This window comes from Anolis sagrei, chromosome 11 (assembly GCF_037176765.1).
Source record: "Anolis sagrei isolate rAnoSag1 chromosome 11, rAnoSag1.mat, whole genome shotgun sequence".
Taxonomy (NCBI): Eukaryota; Metazoa; Chordata; class Lepidosauria; order Squamata; family Dactyloidae; genus Anolis; species Anolis sagrei.
The window spans coordinates 16,998,233-17,020,000 of record NC_090031.1 but is presented as its reverse complement, the minus strand read 5'-3'; the positions used below and the strand labels follow the sequence as shown (position 1 = coordinate 17,020,000).

The 21,768-nt window shown below is 47.8% G+C and overlaps 1 protein-coding gene across 1 annotated transcript in view; it reads right to left on the bottom strand.

The window, feature by feature from the left end:
- The window catches only part of CERCAM (cerebral endothelial cell adhesion molecule), a 34,724-nt gene extending 18,583 nt beyond the window's left edge, over positions 1 to 16,141 (bottom strand). The window contains exons 1-5 of the mRNA XM_067471963.1: positions 15,890 to 16,141; positions 6,675 to 6,785; positions 5,911 to 6,028; positions 4,835 to 4,969; positions 2,524 to 2,728 (exon numbers count right to left, since the gene is read on the bottom strand). Of these exons, the coding sequence (XP_067328064.1) occupies positions 2,524 to 2,728; positions 4,835 to 4,969; positions 5,911 to 6,028; positions 6,675 to 6,785; positions 15,890 to 16,092 (772 nt within the window). The 5' untranslated portion in view covers positions 16,093 to 16,141. The remainder of the gene's footprint in view (positions 1 to 2,523; positions 2,729 to 4,834; positions 4,970 to 5,910; positions 6,029 to 6,674; positions 6,786 to 15,889) is intronic.
- Between the last annotated feature and the right edge of the window lie 5,627 nt (positions 16,142 to 21,768).

The following is a 21,768-nucleotide window of genomic DNA, read 5'->3' as shown; positions in this document are numbered from 1 at the left end:
GGACGGATTGAGGAAAGGAAAGAGGGAAGGAAGGAGAAGGCCTGGCCCAACGGAGTGGTGAGTGCTTGGCGAGGCAAGCCCCGGCAGCAGCTGGAGCCACCGCAGCGGCTCCATGAGGCCCACGTGGCTACCAGGCAACTCTTCCCCCAAGACAGAGGATTGCAAGGCAAGCCTGACTGCAGGAGTGGCTGCACACCGCTACCCCCCCCCACCCCCGGTTGGGTGAAGGGAGGATGTGAACCATGAGAAGGCCAGCAACTCTCCCACTTGGGCTCCACATCCCCCCTTTCCCACCCCCACCCCCCAAAAACCCCTTAAAAAACCCTTACAAACTGTCCCGGAGGAAGGAGGGGAAAGAAAGGGAAAGGAGAGAAGAGAGGAAGAAAAGAATTGGTGAAGACACCATCAAAGCCTTCCCGACAGATGGTCAACCAGTCCCAGAGGCCATCCAGTCCAACCCCCTTTGGATGTACAACTGTCTGTCTGTATGTCCTTCCATCCATCCATCCATCAATCACTCCATCTACATATCTATCTACCTACCTACCTACCTATCTATGTTCTATCTATCTACTTTCTGTTTCATCTATCAATGTACCTTCCATCTATCCCTTCTGTCTATTGCTTCAATTGGAATTCCTCTGTTTTCTGAGGGCCACAGCAACATGTGGCAGGGTACAGCTAGTTTATATAAATAAAAATGCAATGTTCGTTTGTGGGATTAACATAACTCAAAAAGCACTGGACAAATTGACAACAAATGTGGACACAAGACACCTCTCAGGCTAACGTGTGACCTTCACTCATATCCCCCCCCCCCCTCAAAAAAAAATAGCGGAAAGGACTTAAAAACCCAGAAAAAGCTAAATGACTAAAAGCTAAATGACAATACAGAAAAAAAGAAAGGAAGAGGGAGGGAAGGAAGGAGAGAGAGAGAGAGAAAGAAGGAAGCATGGAGGTAAAGAGCAAAGGAAGGAAGGAAAGAGGTAGAGAAGGAAGAAAGGAGTGAAAGAAGAAGGAAAAGAAAAAGAGGGGAAGAGGTAGAGAAGGAAGGAAGGAGAGAAGGAAAGAAATAAGAAAAGGAAGGAAAGAGAGGAGGAAGGATGGAAGCAAAAAGCAAAGGAAGGGAGGAAAGAGGTAGAGATGGGAAGAAAGGAAGAAATGAGTGAAAGAAGGAAAAGGAAAAGAGGGGAAGAGGTAGAAAAAGAAGGAAAGGGAAGGAAAGAGGTAGAGAAGGAAGGAAGGAGAGAAGGAAAGAAAAAAGAGAAGGAAGGAAAGAGGGAGCGAAGGAAGGAGGGAAAGAAAGAGAGAAAGAGGGAGGGAGGGAAGGAAAGAAGGAAAGAGAGGAGGAAGGATGGAAGCAAAACTCTAAGGAAGGAAGGAAAGAGGTAGAGAAGGAAGAAAGAAGTGAAAGAAGAAGGAAAAGAAAAAGGGAGAAGGAAGGAAAAAGGTAGAGAAGGAAGAAAGGAAGAAAGGAGTGAAAGAAGAAGGAAAAGAAAAAGAGGGGAAGAGGTAGAGAAGAAAGGAAAGGGAAGGAAAGGGAAGGAAAGAGGGAGTGAAGGAAGGAAGGAGAGAAGGAAAGAAAAAAGGTAAGGAAGGAAAGAGGAAGGGAAGGAAAGAAGGAAAGAGGAAGGATGGAAGCAAAAAGCGAAGGAAGGAAGGAAACAGGTAGAGAAGGAAGAAAGGAAGAAAGGAGTGAAAGAAGAAGGAAAAGGAAAAGAGGGGAAAAGGTAGAGAAGGAAGGAAAGGGAAGGAAAGAGGGAGTGAAGGAAGGAGGGAAAGAAGGAGAGAAAGAGGGAGGGAAGAAGGAAAGAGAGGAGGAAGGATGGAAACAAAAAGCCAAGGAAGGAAGGAAGGAAAGAGGTAGAGAAGGAAGAAAAGAGTGAAAGAAGAAGGAAAAGAAAAAGGAGGAAGGAAGGAAAGAGGTAGAAAAGGATGGAAGAAAGAGAAGGAAAGAAAAAAGGGAATGAAGGAAAGAGGGAGCGAATGAAGGAGGGAAAGAAGGAGAGGAAGGGGGAGGGAAGGTTGGCCACAGCAACACGTGGTGGATACAGCTAGTCTATATATATATAGGCAGTCCCCAAGGTACGAACAAGATTGGTTCGGTAGGCTTGCTCTTAAGTTGAATTAAGTTGGGACATGGACATTTTTGAAGTGTAACTCCAGTCACACACGTGTTTGTGTGTGTGTGTTTTGGATCACATAGGAAAAGGTTAACACCCCTGTGAAGTCCAAAACACCTGGAGGGAGGGCCGAAGTTGGCCCATGCCTTTGTCCTCTTGGAACTGGATGCTTCAGTCAATCAAGGGATCATCTGCATACCCACGTTATGGGAGCTGAAGTCCAAAACACCTGGAGGGAGGACCGAAATTGGCTCCCAAACCTCTGACTGTTCAATGCAATGCACCCTGTTTGAGTGGATTTCCCTTCCTATTATTTCAGCCCCGTTCTTAACTGTGAGTCGTTTGTAAGTCAGATGTTTGTAACGCAGGAGTGGCCGGTCCTCCCCCCTTTTGTCCTCACCTGCAGCTCGAACGGAGAAGGCAAAGACCATGATGTCGTCCAAAGGCCAAGTGTATCTGGGGTGGGGAGGATGGAAGGCCAGAGCAGCGGTATCGTCTTTCTGGAGGTCGATCAGGAAAGCGGCGTAGACCATGGGGACCGGGAAGCAGCCAATGCGCTGCCGGTTCTTGGTGGGGAAATAGTCAGCCGTCCGGCGGTAGTAGCCCTGGGTTGCAAAGGAAAGGCACTCAGGAAAAGTCCTCTTTGGGAGAACTTTATAGGTCAGAGCACGATTGGGGATCCATGTCACCCGGCATATTCTTTTATGGAATTATGGTGTTCCCTCGCTACTTTGCAGTTCGCTTTTAGCCGTGTGGGGCGTAACATTGCACATAACTGAATACGCAATGCCACACCACATATGTAGTTTTCTGTCGTCACTTTAATACCTGGGACGTACTCTGTTTCTGTCCTGTTACAAGTGCCTTTCTTCTTGACTCAATGAGGGGAAAAATAATTTCCTTTCTAAATCCCTTTACCGCCTTGTACTGCTGCAGTTTCCCTTTTATATTGGCTGGGGCTTTCTTGTGAGCTGTTAAACCTTTGTACTTTATATCACATGCTTGAGACACTCCGGTAAGCAACCAAGTAACAAAGTTTATTTATAGCTTCTGGTTCCAATGCTTTATGGTTACATTTGTGTTTTGCTACAGTCTCGAGTCTTACATTCAGTATCATTCACTCAGTTAACTTTTCTTATGAAACCCTCACTATCTCACATCAACATGTTACTTGTTACTTTCTTCATATACCCTTGGCTGAACTATTTTCTGATTTATGCCACACTGGTGCCTTCTTATTTTTCCTTAAACCTTGAGCTCTATTTTTCCGACTGCTTCTCTCTAACCGAGGTTTCTAACTTTTCCTACTTCTCTCTTTTTTCAACTGACAAACTAACTGCTTCTTTCAAACTTGACTCCGCACCTTTAGAATGTTCAGTTCTGTAACGGCCATTCTGGCTCAGCGGCCTTTTCAAATCCTGGCGTACTCTCATCTGCATACGACCAATCGGCTTCACAAATGCAAATTAATCCTGCCTCCACTGTTGCTACCCTATTTGAGCCAATTCTTCCCTATCGACCATATTGTAACCTAGAGCTACACACCAAAAATACAACATAGATTATAAAATTCACTGTTTTGCGGGTTTTTGAAAATATTAATAAAAATTAAAATATATAAAATATTTACAGCCAGGGACTCCAGAAGTGCGACGGCCTTTGGTGCGGCAGGGAAGGCCTGCCTCCCTGGCCTGCTGCTGCCTGCATGGCTCCGAAGGCTCTGCCAGGGTCCGCGGAGGCCAGGGAGGCAGGCAGGCACCCTTGGGATGGGCCGGGAGGTGGGTAAGGAAGCACAGGTAAGAAAATAATATATAATATATATAAAATAATGTATAAATATTAAAATTAATATGGCGTCCGTACTTCACGGATTTTCACTTATCACTGGTGGTCCTGGAACGGAATCTCCATGATAAGCAGAGGAAACACCCTGGCAGACTGTACAGGGTGACAAAGACAAGGACAAACAGACTGAAGGATAGCTTTTATCCTAGAGCTGTGGCTATGTAAAACTCTATGGCTTCGCTTTGATGTGGCATTGGGGGCCGTGTAGTGGTGGTGAGAGTGAGGAGGGATGGGTGTGTTGTTTTGTGGTGTGTGCTGGGGAAGGTATATAATTTCGTTGTGCAATTCTGTTCTATTCTATGGGCGCCTTGGTTGCACAGTGGGTTGCTGAATTTGATGACCAAAAGGTAGGTGGTTCGAATCCAGGGAGTGGGGTGAGCTCCAGCTGTTAGCCCCAGCTTCTGCCAACCCAGAAGTTTGAAAACATGCAAATGTGAGTAGGCGGGAAGGTAACAGTGCTCCATGCCGCCATGCCGGCCACATGACCTTGGAGGTGTCTATCTCACCCAGGGTTTTAACTTTTTAACATTTTACCGCATACATTTGTCCCACCCTCTGTGTCTGATTTTATTTGTTATTTCATATTTTGTGATGATGTATTTTGTTATTGTGTGTTTATTATGCTGTATTATTTTGGGCCTGTTAGTCCTCATGTTAGTTACCCCGAGTCCCTTTTGGGGAGATGGTGGCGGGTTATAAATAATAATAATAATAATAATAATAATAATAATAATTATTATTATTATTATTATGGACAATGACGGCTCTTTGGCTTAAAAATGGAGTTGAGCACTACCCCCCAGAGTCGGACACAACTGGAATTAATGTCAGGGGAAAACCTTCACCATTACCTATTCTATTCTCACCTGCGGAGTGATCCCGCACCAGAAGTTCGAGTAGTACGTCTGGGATTCCAACATGGGGGCCACAATGGATCTGTTCTGCGCCATGAGGAACTTCAGCGTCTGGTTGTTGGTCAGGATACTGTCGGTGTCGGTGAACTAAAGGCAGCAAACTTACAGATTTGAGCAAGTTCCGCCACATTTTCCCAAAAGAAATAGTGTTCCCTCGCGACTTTGCGGTTCTTTTTACGCAGACTCACTGTTTCGTGGGTTTTTGAAAATCTATGTATATAGTAAAAGTCAGTGTTTGTATGTGGAGGGAGGGCAGTGTATGTGGCAGCTTTCTGATTGGCTGCCACTTTCACAGGCCACTGTGACCAGCACTGATGACGGACCGGGACCAAACTTGTCACACATAACCCCCATGACCCCCTTTACGTTCTGGTGAGCTTTGGGGGAGGATGGACAATGGATGATGGGATTTGTACTACTTTCCAACCCTTTAGTTCCCACAGACCACTTCGGCCCACAACAAAGACAGATAAAGACCAAATTTGGCACACAGAGCCCCCATGACCCACTCTACATCCTACGGCACTTTAGAGGAAGGCGGATCATGGATGATGGGACTTGAAGTATCTCCACTCACTTCCCGAGATTGTTGCGACCGTCATCCAATGACTGATCAAGACCAAACTTGGCACACAGAGCTCCCATGACCCACTCTACATCCTGGTGCAGTTTGGAGAAGGATGGACCACAGATGATGGGACTCGCAGTACCTTCACTAACCTCCTGAGAGCACTGCGAGCCACATAAATAACTGACCAACCTTGGACCAAGGTGGTGAAAGTGGGTCCATTCTGCAGCAGAGATGCACCCAAGGTTTTCTTTTCTGTTGCTGGAGGCTTTGCTGTTAAAGAAGGGTTTCTAAGCAGGCAGCAAGTGCAATGGGCGATGGCACACAAGACTCAAGGAAATACAGATATTAATGCAAGGGAAAAGCCTCTGCCCACAACAGGGGCCGAAATTCAGGAGGAACATTGAGCAAGCCAAGTCCGCCCTCTCCGCAATGGCTCCCAAGGACCAGGCCGCCTTACCAAAATGTAATCAGCCCGTTCATCCCGGGCAAAGTCCAGGGCTTCCTGTTTCAGCCTCATGACGTGTTCAAAGCGCTCCTTCGTCCAGTGCTTGGGTCCCGTTTCGTTGGCATATGAGCTGGAGGAGAGGGAAGGGAGGTTTCATATAAAATATTATGGTCCAAAGACTCCATTTGTTCAGCGGAGAAAGGGCACAGAAGATTCACAAGAGTCCAGGAATATAAGCAGTTTATTGTAATACACACACATTTTAAAAAATCAGGAATACAAAAGGAAGCTATACGATCCAAAAAGGTTTAGCAAAAGGTGATTATAATCCAAATGTCTCAAGTGGCAAAGTCCAGGAACAGTCAGGAATCACAGATGCAACATAAATCCACAATCAGAAAGGTATAACTAGTAAAACTTGAACAGGAATACATGAACAGGAACATAGAAAACTTCCAGGCTATATTAAATCCAAAATCAAACCAGGAACAAGAGAACTCACTCTAACACAGTGTTGCCTGAACTGACCTTAAAGTAAATAATTTGTTGTTTAATAGACACCCATTAAATCATTCCGTTTCCCGTGAATGGGAACCCACCTGCAGCTATGGAGATCAACAAAAGGCTTTGTTTACAAATCCGAGCCGAAAATAGCTTGAGGCAGTCAGAGAGATTACGTAGGAAAGTTGTGGAGAAAATTCACAGGAGACATAATGTTTTCATGGGTTATTCAGAAAACAAAGAAAGCTGGCACTACAAGTCTTGGAAAGTGTTACCTCGGCTCCTCTACGGCTTTCCACTCGATGTACCGGTAGTGGCTTTCCATCGCAGTTAGCCATTCGCGCAGGATCTCGGTCGTGTTGTCCACGTTGTGGTCAGTGGCGCACCTGTCAACCCACAAGGCAAGGATGAGCAGAGTCCCCTACTGTGGAGGGTTTTAAGCAGATCTGGTCTGTGATTTGTAGGAGCTACAATGTTCTGTGGGAAGTGCAAATCCCATCATTCGTGGCCCATCCTGCCCTAAACTGCACCAGGTTGTAAAGTAGGCCATTGGGTTTCTGTGTGCCAAGTTTGGTCCTGATCTGTCCTTGGTGTGGGCCACAGTGCTCTAAGGAAGTGAGTTAAAGTACTACAAGTCCCGTCATCCATGGTCCATCCTCCCTCAAACTGCACCAGGATATTGAGTGGGTCTTGCGGGGGGGGGGGGGGTCTGTGTGCCAGGCTTGGTCTTGTTCTGTCATTAACAATGGGGGCCACAAGGTGTTTTGGACTTCAACTCCAACCATTCCTGACAGCTTCAGGCCCTTTTCCTTTTCCCTCTGCTAGCTCAGAATGTTCTGGTGGCCAATCAGAGACCATATGCAAATTGTACCACAGTGACAGCCAATCAGAACGCTGCCACATACACCTCCCGTCCTCCGCATACAAACACTGACTTTTATTATATACATAGATAGATGGATTTTAGTGTTAGAATTAATACTTTTCAAATATATTTTTATACGTTTTGTGATTATTAAAATGTGATTTTTAAACTGCGAAACAGCAAGTCCGCGAAAAGCGAGGGAACACTGTATTCTCAACTTGGGACCTACAACTCTTTCTAAAACACTGCTTTGGGTGGGATCCAAATCAACCATTTCCAATAGCGTCATGGCATTGAATTGCAAGCTCAACTGTGAGACCCAAGACAAAACGTGGAGGGGTTTTAACATTTGCAGATTGATTTCAAAGCTATTTGAAGTAATGCTGCCCCTCTATTCTGCTTTGGTTAGACCACATCTGGAATATTGTGTCCAATTCTGGGCACCACAATTCAAGAGAGATGTTGACAAGCTGGAAAGTGTCCAGAGGAGGGCGACTAAAATGATCAAGGGTCTGGAGAACAAGCCCTATGAGGAGCGGCTTAGGGAACTGGGCATGTTTAGCCTGAAGAAGAGAAGGCTGAGAGGAGACATGATGGCCATGTATAAATATGTGAGAGGAAGCCACAGGGAGGAGGGAGCAAGCTTGTTTTCTGCTTCCTTGGAGACTAGGACGCGGAACAATGGCTTCAAACTACAAGAGAGGAGATTCCATCTGAACATTAGGAAGAACTTCCTGACTGTGAGAGCCGTTCAGCAGTGGAACTCTCTGCCCCGGAGTGTGGTGGAGGCTCCTTCTTTGGAAGCTTTTAAGCAGAGGCTGGATGGCCATTTGTCAGGGGTGATTTGAATGCAATATTCCTGCTTCTTGGCAGGGGGTTGGACTGGATGGCCCATGAGGTCTCTTCCAACTCTATGATTCTATGATTCTATTTGCAATCTCAGAATGTCATCAAAGGAGACTGGCGCATCCTTTCATTTGCTATGTTCTGAACACGGGCAATCTGCTCCCAGGAATTGGCTAGGAAATCAGCAATTCAGGCCCATTGCCAGGCTCTTCTTTCCAGCCCGTTCCATTAAATGACATGTTCGCTTTTCCAAAGGGCTCCTGATCCTAGCCTGGCGATGCCAGCGCATCATCTCTGAACATATTTATAGCTTTGTGGCTTGTGCTCTTCCGTATTGCATTTATTGGCATGTCTACCTTTAAAGGGACAGGGATGCTCAGAGAAGGATGGGACGGCAGGAAAGTTTGCCACCACCAGCAGCATCATCAATGTGCAAGGATTGCATTGCCTCTCCTCATATTCTTCCATATTGATTATGGGAAGCTATGGTCCAAAAACATCCCTTGAAAGCTATGTTTTGCCTATTTGCATAGTTTTGTCTCAGGCAGAGAATTGGACCACCAAATGTTTTGGACTTTGGCTCCCAGAAGCCTCACTTTCCATAGGTAAAGGCCTATTTTTGTTCCATTATTATTATTATTATTATTATTATTATTATTATTATTATATAATATCATTATTATTTCTTATTCATGAAACAGTGAGAGCAAAATAGAAAATGGAGGGGAAAAGTTAAAAGGAAGGGGTAGTAAATAAAGAAAAATAGCTAGCCAAATCATTTGAATGTGTTTTTTAAAAAGACAGTGACATCACAGAGGGCCACTTCACCTAGCAACAACCAATCCCCACTGGCTTTACAGGGGGGCACTTCACCTAGTAACAGCCAATGCTAGTGGCATTACAGGGGCCACGTCACCCAGCAACAGCCAACCCAGCAATGTCACAGAGGGCCACTTCACCTATCAACAACCAATCTGCAGTGGCATCATGGGGGCCACTTCACCCAGCAACAGCCAACCCAGCAACATCACAGAGGGCCACTTCATCTAGCAACAACCAATCTGTTGTGGCATCACAGGGGGCCACTTCACCCAGCAACACCCCACCCAGCAACATCACAGAGGGCCACTTCGTCTAGCAACAACCAATCTGCAGTGGCATCACAGGGGCCACTTCACCCAGCAACACCCCACGCAGCAACATCACAGAGGGCCACTTCGTCTAGCAACAACCAATCTGTTGTGGCATCACAGGGGCCACTTCACCCAGCAACACCCAACCCAGCAACATCACAGAGGGCCACTTCGTCTAGCAACAACCAATCTGCAGTGGCATCACAGGGGCCACTTCACCCAGCAACAGCCAACCCAGTGACATCATAGAGGGCCACTTCACCTAACAACAACCAATCTGCAGTGGCATCACAGGGGCCACTTCACCCAGCAACAGTCAACAGCAACATCACAGGGGCCACTTCACCCAGCAACAACCAATCTGAGGTGGCATCACAGGGGCCACTTCACCCAGCAACACCCAACCCAGCAACATCACAGAGGGCCACTTCGTCTAGCAACAACCAATCTGCAGTGGCATCACAGGGGCCACTTCACCCAGCAACAGCCAACCCAGTGACATCATAGAGGGCCACTTCACCTAACAACAACCAATCTGCAGTGGCATCACAGGGGCCACTTCACCCAGCAACAGTCAACAGCAACATCACAGGGGCCACTTCACCCAGCAACAACCAATCTGAGGTGGCATCACAGGGGCCACTTCACCCAGCAACAACCGATCTGTTGTGGCATCACAGGGGCTACTTCACCCAGCAACAACCAATCTGTTGTGGCATCACAGGGGCCACTTCACCCAGCAACAACCAATCTGAGGTGGCATCACAGGGGCTACTTCACCCAGCAACAACCGATCTGTTGTGGCATCACAGGGGCCACTTCACCCAGCAACAACCAATCTGAGGTGGCATCACAGGGGCTACTTCACCCAGCAACAACCGATCTGTTGTGGCATCACAGGGGCCACTTCACCCAGCAACAACCAATCTGTTGTGGCATCACAGGGGCCACTTCACCCAGCAACAACCAATCTGTTGTGGCATCACAGGGGGCCACTTCACCCAGCAACACCCAACCCAGCAACATCACAGAGGGCCACTTGGTCTAGCAACAACCAATCTGTTGTGGCATCACAGGGGCCACTTCACCCAGCAACAACCAATCTGTTGTGGCATCACAGGGGCCACTTCACCCAGCAACAACCAATCTGTTGTGGCATCACAGGGGCCACTTCACCCAGCAACAACCAATCTGTTGTGGCATCACAGGGGCCACTTCACCCAGCAACAACCAATCTGTTGTGGCATCACAGGGGCCACTTCACCCAGCAACACCCAACCCAGCAACATCACAGAGGGCCACTTTGTCTAGCAAAAACCAATCTGTTGTGGCATCACAGGGGCCACTTCACCCAGCAACACCCAACCCAGCAACATCACAGAGGGCCACTTCACCTAGCAACAACCAATCCCCACTGGCATCACAGGGGGGCACTTCACCTAGTAACAGCCAATGCTAGTGGCATCACTGGGGCCACATCACCCAGCAACAGCCAACAGCAACATCACAGAGGGCCACTTCGTCTAGCAACAACCAATCTGTTGTGGCATCACTGGGACCACTTCACCCAGCAACAGCCAACCCAGCAACATCACAAAGGGCCACTTCGTCTAGCAACAACCAATCTGTTGTGGCATCACAGGGGGCCACTTCACCCAGCAACAGCCAACCCAGCGATGTCACAGATGGCCACGTCGTCTAGCAACAACCAATCTGCAGTGGCATCACAGGGGGCCACTTCACCCAGCAACACCCAACCCAGCAACATCACAGAGGGCCACTTGGTCTAGCAACAACTAATCTGTTGTGGCATCACAGGGGCCACTTCACCCAGCAACAACCAATCTGAAGTGGCATCACAGGGGGCCACTTCACCCAGCAACAGCCAACAGCAACATCACACGGGCCACTTCACCCAGCAACAACCAATCTGAAGTGGCATCACAGGGGGCCACTTCACCGAGCAACAGCCAACCCAGTGACATCATAGAGGGCCACTTCACCTAGCAACAACCAATCTGTAGTGGAATCAAGGGGGCCACTTCACCTAGCAACAGCCAACCCCCAGTGCCATCACAGGGACCATTTCACCCAGCAACAGCTAATACCTAGTGACATCACACCTAGCAATAACCAATCCACAGTGGCATCACAGAGGGCCACTTCACCCTGCAACAGCTAATCCCCAGAGGTATCACAGGGGCCATTTCACCCAGCAACAGTCAACCCAGTGTTGTCGCAAAGGGCCACCTCACCTAGCAACCAACCCAGTGATGTCAAAGAGGGCCACTTCACCTAGCAACAGTATTTGTGGTACAAACAGATAGACTTCTACCCATCCATCCTTGTTTTCCAAGTGTTACTCTGACTCTGTTCAGTCATTCTGATCAGGCGAGGCACAGAAGACCCTCAACGAATGGCTGGAAAGGAGGAATAACCTGGGGTTGTCTTTTGAAAGGAAAGGAAAGGAAGACTGGCAAGGGACACATGCTGGGCTCCCAGTCCAGGATCCTGCCTCCGATCCCTGCTGCCAAGCCGGGCCGAGACTCCATTAGGCGACTGTATTGCTTTAACAGAGTCAACAGATGGGAAAGAGCTCCTGGACTCTTTCAAAAAGAAGGGAAATTATACTGCTGGAGTCAGGTTTCCGACAAGCTCATAGAAACGGCTGTAAAACATGCCTGGGATGGATCTGCCTTGGAAGGAAAGAGAAAGGGAATCCCTGGGCCTGTCTCCCCAGGCTGGGAAGGAGGAAAGGGAAGAAGGGGAAAGGGAGGGAGGAAGGGAAGGGAAGGAAGGGAAAGAGAAGAGAGAGAGGGAGGGAGGGAAGAAGGGGGGAGGAAATGAAAGAAAAAGAAGAGAGGGAAAGCAGGAAGGGAGGAAGGAAGGAAGGAAAAGGAAAGGAAGGGAGAAGAGGGGGGAGGGAAGAAAGAGAGGGGGAGGGAAGGAAAAGAAAGGAAAAGAAGGGAAAAAGAAGGGAAAAAGAAGGGAGGGAAAGCAGGAGGAAGGAAGGAAAGGAAGGGGAAAAGAAAGGAAAGGAGAAGAGAGGGAGGAAGGGAAGAAAAAGAGGTGGAGGGAAGGAAAGGAAAAGAAAGGAAAAGAAGGCAGGGAATGCAGGAGGGAGGGAGGGAGGACGGAAAAGAAAAGGAAAGAGAAAGGGAATCCCTGGGCCTGTCTCCCCAGGCTGGGAAGGAGGAAAGGGAAGAAGGGGAAAGGGAGGGAGGAAGGGAAGGGAAGGAAGGGAAAGAGAAGAGAGAGAGGGAGGGAGGGAAGAAGGGGGGAGGAAATGAAAGAAAAAGAAGAGAGGGAAAGCAGGAAGGGAGGAAGGAAGGAAGGAAAAGGAAAGGAAGGGAGAAGAGGGGGGAGGGAAGAAAGAGAGGGGGAGGGAAGGAAAAGAAAGGAAAAGAAGGGAAAAGAAGGGAAAAAGAAGGGAGGGAAAGCAGGAGGAAGGAAGGAAAGGAAGGGGAAAAGAAAGGAAAGGAGAAGAGAGGGAGGAAGGGAAGAAAAAGAGGTGGAGGGAAGGAAAGGAAAAGAAAGGAAAAGAAGGCAGGGAATGCAGGAGGGAGGGAGGGAGGACGGAAAAGAAAAGGAAAGAGAAAGGGAATCCCTGGGCCTGTCTCCCCAGGCTGGGAAGGAGGTGGCAAGGAAAGGGAAGAAGGGGAAAGGGAGGGGACAAAGGAAAGGAAAGGAAGGATGGAAGAAGAGAGGGAGGAAGGAAGGATAGAAGGAAGGAAGGAAGGAAGGAAGGAAGGAAGGAAGGGGAAAGGAAGGACGAAGAGAGGGAGGGAGGGAAGGAAGAGAGGGGTGGAAGGAAAGGAAAGAAAAAAGAAAGGAAAGGGAGGGAAAGCAGGAGGGAGGGAGGAAGAGCAGAGGAATGGAAAGGAAAGGAAGGGAGAAGAGAGGGAGGGAGAAAAGAAAGAAAGAGGGGGGAAGGAAGGAAAGGAAAAGAAAGGAAAAGAAGGGAGGGAAATCGGGGGAAGGAAGGAAGGAAAAGGAAAGGAAAAGAAAGAGAAGGGGATGGAGAGAAGGAAAGGAAATGAAAGTAAAGGGAAAGGGAGGAGGGAAGAAAGAGAGGGAAGGGAAAGAAAGAAAAAGAAAGAAAAAAAGGGAGAGAAATCAGGTAGAAGGAAGGAAGGAAGGAAGGAAGGAAGGAAGGAAGGAGGGAGGAAGGAGGGAAAAGGAAAGGGGATGGAGAGAAGAAAAGAAAGTGAAAGTAAAGGGAAAGGGAGGAGGGAGGGAAGAAAAGGAAAGGAAAAGAAAGGAAAAGAAGGGAGGGAAAGCAGGAGGGAGGGAGGGAGGAAGAGGAAAGGAAAGGAAAGAGAAGAGGATGGAGAGAAGAAAAGGGAAAGGGAGGGGGGAGGGAAGAAAGAGAGAGAAAAGAAAGAAAGGGTGCTGGAGGGAAGGAAAGAAAGGAAAGAAGGGGAAAGAAAAGAGGGAGGGAAGGAAGAGAAAGGAAAAAGGGAAAGGTATGAGGGGAGGGGAGGAAGAAAGGAGATAGGAGGGAATAGAAAGAAAAGAAAGACAAAGTGGAAGGTGTATGGGGGAAATGAAGGAAGGAGAGAAAGAAAGAGCCACAAAGATGGCCATCCAGTCTATAATATTCATGATGGTGATGATGATGATGTTAATCATAATAGAGATGGAAGAGACCATCTAGTCCTACCTCATCCTTCTTTCATGAACAAACCGCACCATCAAAACACCCCCAACAGATGCACATCCAGTTTATAATATTAATGATGATGTTGATAATCATAATAGAGTTGGAAGAGACCCATAGGCTCATCTAGACCAACCTCCTTCTGCTTTCATGCAGGGAAAGCACCCTCAAAGCACCCCCAACAAATGGCCACCCAGCCTCAATAACAATAATAACAACAACAACAATAGAGTTGGGAGAGACCCCTAGGCTCATCTAGTCCTACCCCCTTCTGTTTTCATGCAGGGAAAGCAAAGCACCCTCAAAGCACCCCCAACAGATGGCCATCCACTCTATAATAATAATGATGGTGATAATGATAATATTAATAGTAAGAGACCCCTAGCTTCATCAAGTTGAACCCCTTATTGCCTTTATGCAGTGAAAGCACCATCAAAACAGCCCCAACTGATGGCCACCGAGCCTCAATAATAACAATACTAATATGGTTAGAAGAGACCCCTAGGCTCATCTAGTCCAACCTCTTTCTTCTTTCATGCAGGGAGAGCACCATCAAAGCATCTGTGATGGATGGCCATTCAGTCTATAATATTAATGATGATGGTAATAATAATAATAATAATAATAATAATAATAATAATAATATAGTTGGAAGAGACCCCCTAGGCTCATCAAGTTCAATCTCCTTTTGCCTTCATGCAGGGAAAGCACCATCAAGCCAGACCTGGCAGATGGCCACCCAGCCACAACAAGAACAGAGTTGGAAGAGACCCCTAGGCTCATCAAGTCCAACCACCTTTTACCTTCATGCAGGGAAAGCACCATCAAACCAGACCTGACAGATGGCCACCCAGCCTCAACAACAACAACAACAACAGAGTTGGAAGAGACCCCTAGGCTCATCAAGTTCAACTTCCTTTTGCCTTCATGAAGGGAAAGCACCATCAAACCAGACCTGGCAGATGGCCACCCTTCATGCAGGGACCGCAGGGTCAAATCAGACCTGACAGATGGCCACCCAGCCTCTACAACAACAGCAGCAGCAGCAGCGAAAACAGCAGCAACAACAATAGAGTTGGAAGAGATCATTAGGCTCCTGAAGTCCAACCACCTTTTGCTTTCATGCAGGGAAAGCACCATCAAACCAGACCCGGCAGATGGCCACCCAGCCTCAACAACAACAACAGCTGGAAGAGACAACTAAGCTCATCAAGTCCAAACTCTTTTCTCCTTTTGCCTTTATGCAGGGAAAGCACCATCTAAGCAGCCTCGACAGATGGCCAGCCTGCCACAACCACACCAGCAGCAGCAACGAAACAGTTGGAATAGACCCCTAGGCTCATCAAGTCCAACCTCCTTTTACCTTCATTCAGGGAAAGCACCATCAAATCAGACCCGACAGATGGCCACCTAGCCACAACAACAACAGCATCAACAACAATAAAGCTGGAAGAGATCACTAGGCTCCTCAAGTCCAACCTCCTTTTGCCTTCATGCAGGGAAAGCACCATCAAACCAGACCCAACAGATGGCCACCCAGACACAACAACAACAAGAACAGCAGCAGCAGCAGCAACAACAACAACAATAGAGTTGTAAGAGACTCATCAAGTCCAACCTCCTTTTGCCTTCATGCAGGGAAAGCACCATCAAACCAGACCCGACAGATGGTCACCCAGCCTCAACAACAACAACAACAACAACAACAGAGTTGGAAGAGACACCTAGGCTCATGAAGTCCAACCTCCTTTTGCCTTCATGCAGGGAAAGCAGCATCAAACCAGACCCGACAGATGGCCAATCAGCCTCAACAACAACAGTTGGAAGAGACCACTAGGCTCATCAAGTCCAACTTATTTTCTCCTTTTGCCTTTATGCAGGGAAAGCACCATCAAAGCAGCCCCGGCAGATGGCCAGCTTGCCTCTGTGCTCCAGGGGTTTTGGACTGCAACTCCCACCATCCCCCACAGCCTCCAGGGGACTCACCAGATGGAGATGCGTTCCTTGGGGTAATCCAGACGTTCCAGGGCCCCCAAGAAGTGGGGCAGGGAGTGCTGGGCGTTGCGGGCCAGGAGGGTCAGCACCACGGTGGGGAGCGGCCCCTCCCCTTGGGAAGAGCCCAGGAGGAAGAGGAAGAGGAAGAGGAAGGAGGAAGATCCCCCAGGAAGAAGCCCAGCCGGAGGAGACATCTTTGGGAAGCTGCGAGGGAGGGGGGATTGGGGGATGAGGAAGGGGCGGGGCGATGCAGATTAGGGGGCGGGACCTGGCGGCCTCCCTCCTCCAATCCTAGCTTAGTGGGGGCTCCCTCTTAGCATGACACATTGATGGCACCCTTGCAACATTAGGACAACAGCTTGAAACAATGGGCCATCCTTCTCTCTAGCGCCCTCTAGTGTGCCCCCGCCAGCATAGCGATGGAACAGGACCCAAAAGGTCACCTTTCCAATAGTCTTCGTTCATTAGAGCAGGCCTGGAACAAATAGGGCCCTCCCTCCAAGTGTTTTGGACTCCAACTCCCACAATTCCAAGCAGTCTAAAGATAGATCTATCAGGCCTGGGCCGACTGGGACCCTCCAGGTGTTTTGGACTCCAACTCCCACAATTCCACGCAGTCTAGGGATATTTCTATCAGCCTGGGTCAACTTGGGCCCTCAAAGTGTTTTGGACTCCAACTCCCACAATTCCAAGCATGCTAAGGATATATCTATCAGGCCTGGACAACTTGGGCCCTCCAAGTGTTTTGGACTCCAACTCCCAAAATTCCAAGTAGTCTAAAGATAGATCTATCAGGCCTGGGCCAACTGGGACCCTTCAGGTGTTTTGGACTCCAACTCCCACAATTCCAAGCAGTCTAAAGATATTTCTATCAGGCCTGGGCCAACTAGGGCCCTCCAAGTGTTTTGGACTCCAACTCCCATAATTCCAAGTAGTCTAAGGATATATCTATCAGGCCTGGCCCAACTTGGGCCCTCTCCCACAATTTTGGACTCCAACTCCCACAATTCTAAGCAGTCTGAGAATATACCTATCAGGCCTGGGTCAACTTGGGCCCTCCACGTGTTTTGGACTCCAACTCCCACAATTCCAAGCAGTCTACAGATAGATCTATCAGGCCTGGGCAGACTGGGGCCCTCCAAGTGTTTTGGACTCCAACTCCCACAATTCTAAGCAGTCTGAGAATATACCTATCAGGCCTGGGTCAACTTGGGCCCTCCAAGTGTTTTGGACTCCAACTCCCACAATTCCAAGCATTCTAAGGACATATCTATCAGGCCTGGGCAGACTGGGGTCCTCCAAGTGTTTTGGACTCCAACCCCCACAATTCCAAGTAGTCTAAGGATATATATATATCAGGCCTGGGCAGACTGGGGTCCTCCAGGTATTTTGGGCTCCAACTCCCACAAATCCAAGCAGTCTCAAGATAGATCTATCAGGCCTGGGCCAACTGGGACCCTTCAGGTGTTTTGGACTCCAACTCCCACAATTCCAAGGAATCAGCTGGTTTTGCAACAGAAAGGAGGAAACCATGGAAGTGAACAAAGTTTAGTTACCTATATGAAAAAAAATATGTCAGAATCAAGACAGTAAATAAGGAACATCTCTCGGAAACAGGGGAAATCCAGACAGCAAACAATCAAGTGCCAGTTAACACCTCTCAAACAGAGGGTGCCTCCAGGCAACAGAGGCCAGGCGACCTCTATGCAGATACCCTCACTGATCGACTTCAGGGCTACTCCATGCTAATCATGGCTAATCAATGCTGTTGCCAGATGAAGTGGCCCCTGAGACGTTGCCCAATTGGTTTTTGCCGGGTTAAGTGGCCTATGGGATGTCCTCAGGGGTTGCCAAGTGAAGTGGCCCATGGGACATAACTGGGTTGGCTGTTGCCAGGTGAAGTGCCCCATAAAGGATGCCACTGCCTTGACTGTTGCCAGGTGAAGTGGCCCATAGAGTGTCACCGGGTTGGCTGTTGCCACGGGGCCCATGATACTTTGCTGGGTTGGCTGTTGACAGGTGAAGTGGCCCCAAAATGACAATCAGTTGACTTGCCAGGTGAAGTGGCCCGTAGAGTGTCGCCGGATTGGCTGTTGCCAAGTGGCCCATGATACGTTGCTGGGTTGGCTGTTGCCAGGTGAAGTTGCCCCAAAACAACACTCTGTTGATTGTTGCCAGGTAAAGTGGCCCCTGAGACGTCACTGGGGAAGGAAGGATACCTGTGTACGAGGAGAAGGGAGGGAGGAGTCTCAAAGAGAGCCATACTGCCCCAGAGACATTGTGTGGTTGGGAAAGAAGGAAGGAGAAAAGAAGAGAAAGAAAGGAGGAGGGAGGATAAGAAATGGAAGGTGGAGGAAAGAGAAAGCAGGGGTGAAAGCAAGGAGGCAGAGGCCCCAGTGGATACCTATTGGGAACAGATGGGGGAAGGCCATCCCACAACAGGGGAGATCATGGCTTAGTGCTGCCATCTAGTGGCAGGAAGGACATCCTGCTTTGGGTTTCAAGGAGATCTTGCAGCACTTTTAACAGGTTGGACTGAGGGCTCTTTTCTCCAGATGTCATGCAGCATTTCCCTTTGAAAAATGACCAAACATTGGGATGGGACTTGTTGGTTGTGTGCCTATTTCTCTCTCAAGATTGACCCCAGCGGAGCTACGATGGCAAATGCTGCATGACACCTGGAGAAAAGAGACATCGGCCTAGAAAAGCTTATGCTATATATATATTTATCATGTCAGGAGTGAACCAAACAGTTGCACTGCATTAAAACAAACAAAAACAAACAAACATGCAAACAAACAAAACACAAAGTTTGCAAACTTGGCATTCTATTAAATGCCCTTTGAGCAGTAGCTGGCCACTTGGAGTGCCTCTGGTGTTGCTGCAAGAAGGTCTTCCATTGATTGAGGTTCTGGGTTTTAGCCTGCCACTTTTGGACTCTCGCTTGCTGGGGTGTTCCAGTGAGTGTCTCTGCAGATCTTAGAAAACTATTTCTTGATTTAAGTCATTGGCAGGCTGGCTGATACCTAAACAGGGGATGGGCCGGAGATGTTACTGCCTTGGTCCTTTCACTATTAGCTGCTACTTCCTGGAAGACGTCAGGTGATGCAATACCGGCTAAACAGTGTAACTTCTCAAGTGATGTAGGGCGCAGTCACCCCATGATAATGCGGCATGTCTCATTAGGAGCCACATCCACTGTTTTGATGTCGTGAGATGTGTTCCACACTGAGCATGCATACTCAGAAGCAGAGAAGCAAAGCGCAAGGGTAGATGCCTTCACTGTGTCTGGTTTTGACCCCCAGGTTGTGCCAGTCAGCTTTTGTATGATATTATTTCTAGTGCCCACTTTTTGCTTGATATTCAGGCAGTGTTTCTTGTAGGTCAGAGCACGGTCCAGGGTAACTCCCAGGTATTTGGGTGTGCAGTAATACTTCAGTGAGATTCCTTCCCAGGTCATCCTCAGAGCTCGAGATGCTTGTCTGTTCTTAAGGTAAAAAGCACATGTTTGCATTTTAGATGGATTAGGAATCATCTGGTTTTCCCTGTAATAGGCAGGAAGGGCACCTAAAGCTTCAGAGAGCTTCTGTGCAACCATCTCAAACCTTCCTGCTTGAGTGGTGATGGCATGATCATCAGCATAGATCAAACTCTCTGAAGGGTCTGGCAATGGCTGGTCATTTGTGTAGATGTTACACCTTGATGGAGCAAGCTTGTTGCTCAGTTGCTCAGGTCACAAGAGAGGGAATCCAGGGCCGTTCAGCGCCATTGCAAACAGCGTGCTCTGGTGTATTTGTTTGTCTGGAAAGCAACATGTTCTGTTGCTGTGGTTCAGGCAGAATGATGCAACATGCTGGTTGCAGTGCTGCATCTGCTCTTTCCATCTCATGACGCTTGGCTGCAGACAACCTGTAGATGGTGCTGATGTACCAGACATCCAGCTGCTAAAAAGCAACACACAAACCTTTGGGTTGCTGTGACTTTGTTGGGTTGCTGTGAGTTTTTCAGGCTGTATGGCCATGTTCCGGTAGCATTTTTTCCTGACGTTTCACCTGCATCTGTAGCAAGCATCCTCAGAGGTTTGTTTAGAGGTCTCTTGGAAATGAGGCAAGTGAGGTACATATATAGATATAGATATAGATAATGTTCAGGGTGGGAGAAAGAACCTTTGTTTGTTTGAAGCAAGCTTGAATAGCATTGGGTATCATTGAACCTGCAAAGTCAATCAGTGAAGGTCTTTACATAGAGGTAGTGAAGCAATTGGAGTGTCTATATCCTTACGGAATTATGTCCAGGGTGGGAGAAAGAACCCTTGTCTGTTTGCAGCAAGTGTGGCTGTTGCAATTTGGGTATCATTGAAGCTGCAAAGTCAATTAGTGAGGGTCTGTGAATAGAGGCAGTGAAGCAATTGGAGTGTCTATATCCCTACGGAATGATGTCCAGGGTGGGAAAAAGCACCCTTGTCTGTTTGCAGCAAGTGTGGCTGTTGCAATTTGCAAGCTTGAATAGCTTTGGGTATCATTGAAGCTGCAAAGTCAATTAGTGAGGGTCTTTGCATAGAGGTAGTGAAGCAATTGGAGTGTCTGTATCCCTATGGAATGATGTCCAGGGTGGGAGAAAGAACCCTTGTCTGTTTGAAGCAAGTGTGTTGCAATTTTCAAGCTTGAATAGCATTGGGTATAATTGAAGCTGTAAAGTCAATCAGTGAGGGTCTTTGCATAGAGGTAGTGAAGCAATTGGAGTGTCTGTATCCCTATGGAATGATGTCCAGGGTGGGAGAAAGAACCCTTGTCTGTTTGAAGCAAGTGTGTTGCAATTTGCAAGCTTGAATAGGATTGGGTATCATTGAAGCTGCAAAGTCAATCAGTGAGGGTCTTTGCATAGAGGTAGTGAAGCAATTGGAGTGTCTGTATCCCTATGGAATGATGTCCAGGGTGGGAGAAAGAACCCTTGTCTGTTTGAAGCAAGTGTGTTGCAATTTTCAAGCTTGAATAGCATTGGGTATAATTGAAGCTGCAAAGTCAATCAGTGAGGGTCTTTGCATAGAGGTAGTGAAGCAATTGGAGTGTCTGTATCCCTATGGAATGATGTCCAGGGTGGGAGAAAGAACCCTTGTCTGTTTGAAGCAAGTGTGTTGCAATTTGCAAGCTTGAATAGGATTGGGTATCATTGAAGCTGCAAAGTCAATCAGTGAGGGTCTTTGCATAGAGGTAGTGAAGCAATTGGAGTGTCTGTATCCCTATGGAATGATGTCCAGGGTGGGAGAAAGAACCCTTGTCTGTTTGAAGCAAGTGTGTTGCAATTTTCAAGCTTGAATAGCATTGGGTATAATTGAAGCTGCAAAGTCAATCAGTGAGGGTCTTTGCACAGAGGTAGTGAAGCAATTGGAGTGTCTGTATCCCTATGGAATGATGTCCAGGGTGGGAGAAAGAACCCTTGTCTGTTTGAAGCAAGTGTGTTGCAATTTGCAAGCTTGAATAGGATTGGGTATCATTGAAGCTGCAAAGTCAATCAGTGAGGGTCTTTGCATAGAGGTAGTGAAGCAATTGGAGTGTCTGTATCCCTATGGAATGCTGTCCAGGGTGGGAGAAAGAACCCTTGTCTGTTTGAAGCAAGTGTGTTGCAATTTGCAAACTTGAATAGCATTGGGTATAATTGAAGCTGCAAAGTCAATCAGTGAGGGTCTTTGCACAGAGGTAGTGAAGCAATTGGAGTGTCTGTATCCCTATGGAATGATGTCCAGGGTGGGAGAAAGAACCCGTGTCTGTTTGAAGCGAGCGTGTTTCAATTTGCAAGCTTGAATAGCATTGGGAATCACTGAACCTGCAAAGTCAATCAGTGAGGGTCTTTGCATAGAGGCAGTGAACCAA